At 38.5% G+C, this 7,437-nt stretch overlaps 1 protein-coding gene across 1 annotated transcript; it reads right to left on the reverse strand.

Moving 5' to 3' along the window:
* Window positions 1-4,557: 4,557 nt before the first annotated feature.
* LOC127103003 (putative aconitate hydratase, cytoplasmic) lies at window positions 4,558-6,035 on the reverse strand. The gene has a single exon (XM_051040305.1). It carries the CDS (start codon window positions 6,031-6,033, stop codon window positions 4,558-4,560), a length of 1,476 nt encoding a protein of 491 aa, XP_050896262.1. The 5' UTR covers window positions 6,034-6,035.
* Between the last annotated feature and the right edge of the window lie 1,402 nt (window positions 6,036-7,437).

The following is a 7,437-nucleotide window of genomic DNA, read 5'->3' on the forward strand; positions in this document are numbered from 1 at the left end:
CGAACGGATTCCTTCAATCGCAGTGCTAGCTGTTATGAATGAAGGCTTTGAGTGAGAGAAAGAGGGAAACAAAATTCCAAGTCTCTACTTGAATTTCTGTCTGAGTGAATTAGAGTGACAATGCTTCTACCCAAGGGGTTCTATTTATAGAACCACTTGTGTGGGCTTCAAGCCAAAAAGCCCACTTAAGTGCATTTTGGACCATATCTCATAATATGCCAAAATCACTTAAGTATTTGGTACCTTACCATATTTCGTCTCCCACTTAAGTGCACCGTACCTTACGGTGTTCCTTAATTATTCTATCTCTCATCAATCCGTCCTTTGTGTGTGACCCTATAGGTTTTCGCGGCATTGACAATTATATTAAATCACGCATTTAACATAATAAACAGTGAGCGGTATCTAGCAACACATCACTGCTACCCAAGTCACGAAAATGTCATGTGATCTGACAAAACCTCCTGTGATAATAATTATGTGTATAATTACCCCTTTGCCCTTATGTCTATATTGAACACAAGGTATAGACCATGTCACCCTTGTCCAGTTCAATATTGGGCCCATAGACATTTATCCTGTTAAGCAGGATTGGCAAATTCCATCTAGGACACTCATGTCCCTCAGCATGCTTCGTGGAGTACCCATCAACTGTCTTTATGGTTATCCAGTTACGGACAACGTTGGATCAGCAATAAAGCACTCGACTCTACATCTAGGATCCATAGTGGTTTCAGGTCGAAGAGTGGTATACACTATTATCACCATGAGAATAACTTATGACACTTTGCATAACTTTCTATATAGTATTCTCATAGCGGGTCAATCCAGTATGAATATTACTCTTAATATTCATACCTATGTTTAAGACTTGATAACTCTTTATCCATGATCCATGAGACGCGATCATCAGTCTACAAACATAATAGTCTCCATACTTTAATGTTATCCCATTTCATAATAAAGCTTGACTACGGACACTTTAGGAATAGTGTCCTTATGTTTAATGTGATCTCATGATTAAGTCATACTTGATACATTAACTGGACTATCTATTCTAGGGACTTTATTAAACAAACATAATAAAGAAAAATGCCTTTTATTATTAATAAATAATTCGATACAAGTACCAAAAGTATTGGCCTCTAGGGCTTACACCAACAATGTTATCATACAAAAGGATATGGGAATCCTACCTACGTTATCATGCAAAAGGATATGGGAATCCTACCTATGTTATCATGCAAAGGGTTCTATCTAATGGGTGTTACCTAATCGGGACAAGAATCGACGAATGGAGCAAGGAGAAGTGTTAGGGATAAAGGTAGATGGCGATGCATGAAGCAATCGACTTACAAGGTTGATGGCGATGCATAAAGCAATCGACTTACAAGGTTGGTGGCGATGCATAAAGCAATCGACTTACAAAAGGGTGGATGAATACGTGCTGGTTCTGTTAGGTTTTGAAAAAATGATTACTCGACGTTGGATCGAGGTTTTGATCTTGTTTTGAAATGGTTATCGAATGTTCATTTTAATTCTTGTATTAACAGATGAATAAAGAATGAAAGAATAAATATTATACATTTCATGGGAGAGGGATACATTTGTTATGAATGGGGATTGTTCATGGCAAACAAACAATAATAATACATGCCTCATACACCATACAAGTAGGCCACAGTTAATCAAACAAGTAAGATATAAACAAATATGTGATCAAATCAAATAATCAAAGAAATGAAATGAATAAGCATTAAACAACGCATGAGTGTAAGTGTAAGGGAACCGGCTCATTGTAAGAAAGCCCAAGAGTAAGCTATGTGAGGTTGATGGCGATGCTTAAAAAGCAATCGACTTACAAGGGTATAAAAATGGGCTCGATATTAAATCGAGAAAAGTATGATTTTTATAGTTTAAAAAATGGTTTTGAACTAAACTAAAATACAACAACTATGCATTATTAACAAATGAAATCATGAGTATAATAAACAAAAAAAGATATTAATCAACATACTAAAAGAATAAAAAATGCTAAAGGAAGATAAAATCAAATAAAAAGCAAAAAAGTACCACACATGAGTATTGAACCTTCCCCACCTAATATTATGCAACTAAACTCTCTCCACTAGGCCACTCAAGATCAGTTATCATTTTAGCAAACACTTGGGGATATAAACAGAACTAGCTAGAGACAGTTTAGAAAACAAATCAATTAAAAGAGGGGATAGGCTAATGTTACTGGACAACCTAACTAAACTAAACAACATTAATATATACTTTGTAATAAAAGAAAAAAAGAAAAAAAAAATGCTAAACATATTACAAATTTTGTGGTTTTTATTTATTTATTTATCTCTGTTTAAATAAAAGAAACTTAATTAATTAAAAAAAAAAAAAAAAAAAGAAAAACAAAAAAAGGAAATGGAGACGAAGAAGAAGATGACAGAAGCTCGTCTTCCTCCGGTATCGCCCTCACGATCTTTCTTCTCTCCCAACCTTACACTTCTCTCTCAAGCGCGTTCCTAACCCTCAATCTCACTCAAACGCTCTCTCAGCTCACAATCTCAAAGAAACATTCTCTCTCAACTCTCACAAATATTTTCAATCAACAAGCATAAAGAGAAAGATAAAGAGAAAGAAAGAGAGGTCCTTACAAAGTGTCACTGCGGTGGTGGTGAAAGATGCGAAGCTGGCCTCCAGGTAATCAGTCTTGGGATTTCAGGGTTTTCTTTGCCTGAGATTTTTTGCCTCTAGCTTTCTGTTGTTCTCTTCAAAATCGCCTCCTCTCTTACTGATTTCTCTTCCTCTTTTATCCTCTGTGAATTAGGGTTTCAAAAGGGTCCTTGCTGTTCAAAAGGAGTAACTCTGTGAAGTCCCTTCGGTGTTCAGAAATTGGATTGGCCTCTTTGATGTTTGGACTTGGAACAGGTAACCTGAGCATCTGAGCATTCCTCTCTGTTTTGTTTCTATTCCAATTTGGGAATATTTCTTGAATTAACTGCTTGGTAATTAATTTTGCCTTTTTACTGCAGTGAAATAAATGGAACATGGGTTTGATTACAGCACTGTTTTTTGATCATGTATGGTCTTGTTATGATTTTGGGTTTGCGCCATTATTACGGTTCCAATGTTGCAGATTCACCTTGTAGGTTGTTATTGTGTGCAACACTGGCTTATGAAATGCTGTTGATTCCAGGTTGCAGTAAAGTGTGCCAACTGCAGGTTTTAGGGGGAGTTTCTTTGTGATATTGAGTGCTGGAAATGAGCAGTCCAACTTAATTGCCATTAACATGTGAGGGCTTCCTGTGATCCAAGGTTTATGAGATTTGATACGGATCGGGTTATGGCTGGTTGCTTTTGTGTCACCATAGATTAATTGACTCTGGAAGAAAATATTGGAGTTATTTGCAATCCAAGCTCCAATTAGACATGAAAGAGTCAAAGAAACTGAGGCCAAGAATGTTGCCGCTGATGTGTTGGATTGAATGACAGATAGAGCTGTGCTAACATCCCTATTTTCAGCCTGCATAATTCTGTCAACCCATGCTCTTTTGTCATTGTTTTCAAATCCCATGACTGTGGTGTGAGGTCGATGGATGTATCCTGCATCACATTAGTCGGTGTCTCTTAGCTTTCAGATAATCCTTACAAAACACTTTTACTGTTTAATCAATTTTACACAGCTAAAGTTGAAGGGACAATTTTGATAAGGAGGGACAACGGCAAACTGCAACTGAGTTGTTTCTTCGGCGGATTCCCAGTTTTCAGTTATTACCGCAGATAGTTTATCCGGACGAGAAGCCTTTAGGGAAACACATACCATGAGTCCATGACACAGTCAGCTAATTCATGGCTTCATGCTGGTAAGGAATTAGCAATAGATCATCTTCAACAGTACATATGTATGCAGTATGCTCTAATCAGCCTTTTGATGCCTAAGTTTTCAGTAATATTGATTCAGGATCTTCATGCCTTAGATTCTACGCCGAAACTTAATTTGAAGATTTTCCAATCAATCTTTGCGGGAAGCCCTTGTGGGGCCGGCTTCGGCAGTTAGATGGCAGTAAGAATTGGATTTCCATTTGTTTGTTACACCATTAATTCCCTCCTTCATAAAATCGGCACAGCATCACTCTATTCTACTTCATTGTTAGTTAAAGGATTAGCCCAGTCTTCATTTCACTGTTGTATTTCTGTGTTTTCTTCTGACTTGCTCCAACTGACAGGAATTCCATCATGACTACTAACTTAGCTTGGTGATAAGCAACAACACTGCAGGAAGAATGCTTACAAGAACCAACTGATTTTTTTGATGAATGTGGTCAAATGGCATTGGATTGGTAACATGTTGCAGGTAGTATTTCAATACACTTATCATGGCAATTAATGAGTTGCTTGTTGTTCAACAGGATTATGGTAACAAGGAGCTCAGGTACCATCTTTTATTCTTCTGCATTTCCTGCTTGTGATGTCAAGTGGCAGCTGGTGTTAGGTTAATTGGTTGATCTCATGACTTAGCATTCTATGTGTGGCATGAGCTGTTTTGATGCCTTGCTAGATATGTATTGGTTGCATTGCTTGCTGCAGTTTGTTGTTTGATGGCAGGTTGGAGGCTTTGGCTAGGTGATGTGGTGTACTGTGAGCAGGACTGTCCTTGTTAATGTTTCCAGCAGGAGAAATGTGATCAGTTGTTATACTGTCACCAAAATTCAGCAGGCAATAAGCATCTTTCACACCATGAGGTCCAGGAGGATCCATGGTCATGCCCTTGAAGTATGGAGGTTCATGAATATATGTTGAGTTGGTGTCCCATGAGTACAGCTTCTCAGCAGGAACTTGTAGTTCGTTCCACATAGGATTACCCTTAGTAATAGATTCATATGTACTTCGGAACATGTCAGGCAACACACTGGATTGGACAGTCTGTGCAATTTCTTCAGTGGAAGGCCAAATATCCCTCAAGAAGACATTCTTGCCATCTTTTCCTGTCCCTAACGGCTCCTTTTCAAAGTCAATGTCAACCGTGCCAGCAAGAGCATAAGCCACAACCAGAGGAGGTGAGGCAAGATAGTTAGCGCGAGTTAGGGGATGCACTCGGCCCTCAAAATTACGGTTCCCTGACAGCACAGCAGATGCTACTATGTCATTTTCTGAGATAGCAGAAGAAACTGATTCGTCCAGATCTCCTGAATTGCCAATACATGTGGTACAGCCAAATCCAACAATATTGAAACCCTGCTCATTTAGATACTTTTGTAGGCCACTCTGAAGTAGATATTTGGTAACAACTCCAGAACCAGGAGCAAGACTTGCTTTTACCCAAGGTTTAACCTTCAAACCTAAGTCATGAGCCTCTTTTGCAACAAGACCAGCTCCAAGCATCACACTAGGGTTTGATGTATTTGTACAACTTGTGATTGCAGCAATCACAACGCTGCCATGTTTTAGCTCAGCTGGCTGCCCATGAAAATCAAATTTTGCAACCTTTCCTTGTGCTTCTTTTGGTATAGCAAATCCCTTAAATCCCACTTTGTTATCAAGACAAGAATGCCAATCAGCCTTCATTTCTTTCAAAGCCACCCGGTCATGAGGTCTCTTTGGTCCCGAGATACATGGTTCGACTTCGTCAAGATTTAATTCAAGATAGGAAGAATAAGCTCTGTCTTGTTGAGGCTCATTATAGTCGACAAACAATTTGTTTGCTCTGAGATAGGCCTCTATCATTGCCACAGTCTCGTCACTTCTTCCAGTTAGTTTGAGGTATTGTAATGTTACATGATCTACCGGGAAGAAACCCATGGTTGCTCCATATTCAGGAGACATATTGGCAATAGTGGCCCTGTCAGCTAATGATAATTCACCCATACCATTGCCATGAAATTCAACAAATTTCCCTACAACACCATGTTTCCTAAGAATTTGTGTGACAGTTAGAACCAAATCAGTTGCTGTAACACCATTGCGCAATTTTCCAGACAACTTGAACCCAACAACACCAGGTAACACCATACTCATTGGCTGGCCAAGCATTGCTGCCTTACAGTAACTGGTATCGCAGCGGCTGCTCTAGTTTCATTTGCTTGTTGCCTCAAATCCTGTCTGATTTTTCACATAATTATTTTGCAGTAACTTTGCTGCAGTGACAAGGGTTGAACGTGCTTGCAGGTCGGACGTTACAACTCTATTGTGCAGGCTGATGCAAGTTAGTGTAGGATGCTTACAAGGCAATGTTAAGTGTTTTCCGCTCCTGAATTCCTTTGCTGCTGTTATGCCTTGATATTATTTTGCGTGACTACTGTATGTTGCCTTAGCATGACAATGATGGTACATCAAGCAAACCAAAGGGAGAACAAGGCAAGGTAAAGTCCACTCTCTCCATTGTATCTTGCATTGAATTAAGAATTGAATGCTGGATTCATTGGTGTTGCATTACTGTATTAGGACCTAGTTCAAGGCAGACCAATACCAAGATTTGATGAGCCAACATGTCAAACAATGTATGGTATGCATGAGGTTGAAACAAGACCATTTGCTTGGAAGTGAAGCAACCAAAGTAAGACACAACCCACCATGGAAGTTGGGTGAAGAATCAAGGCAAATTAGGTTAGGTTAGGCTTTTGATGGTCAAAAATGGGGAGGTTGACTTTGGTCAAAGTGGACCAAAAAGTCAACTGTTGACCAAAGTCAACAATAGGTCCAAACTTCATATTTTGGGTATTTTTCTTTGTAAATGTACAATGTATTGATGATCATGGTAAAATTTAGGGTTTAATGGATTTGGGTTGACTTTGGTCAAAGTTGACCAAAAAGTCAACTGTTGACCAAAGTCAACAACTAGTCAAAAGTGTCAATTTTTTATTTTTCTTGTATGGAATCAAATGTAATGGTTTACAATGACATGAAATAAATTGAAATGGATTAACAAAAAGGTTTGAAGTTGGTTTCCAAATTGTTTTGTCTTATGACTTGCATGTTTGACTTTTGGAAAATAACTTGACTGATAATGTACATGAACAAAACCATGAAATGAGACCATAAGGTCAGGGTTTTGACATAGTATCCATGAACCAATAACTTGACTGGCCAGTGGCTAGAAACACGAGAAGCTTGGTTGTTCAGATGACCAAGACCATATGTGCATTAACAATCACATCACCATGACTTTGGATCAAAAAACCAATCCTCATATAAAACCAAAGTAAGGTTAGGCCAAGCATGCCAAACAAACATAAAAATTTAAGACCAAAATCGGGGTATGACAGCTGCCCCTATTTAAACGTCTTCAACTAGAGAATATGAAGCAGGATATTCTTCATATGATCATAGTGGGAGATGGTTAAATACTAAGAAGACCCGGATTTTGATCCTGAATCCCTATGAAATAATTAACCATGCCTGTCAGAAATGGCGAAGAAGCAATCCCAAAAGGAGAAT

Source organism: Lathyrus oleraceus, chromosome 7, assembly GCF_024323335.1.
Source record: "Lathyrus oleraceus cultivar Zhongwan6 chromosome 7, CAAS_Psat_ZW6_1.0, whole genome shotgun sequence".
Taxonomy (NCBI): Eukaryota; Viridiplantae; Streptophyta; class Magnoliopsida; order Fabales; family Fabaceae; genus Lathyrus; species Lathyrus oleraceus.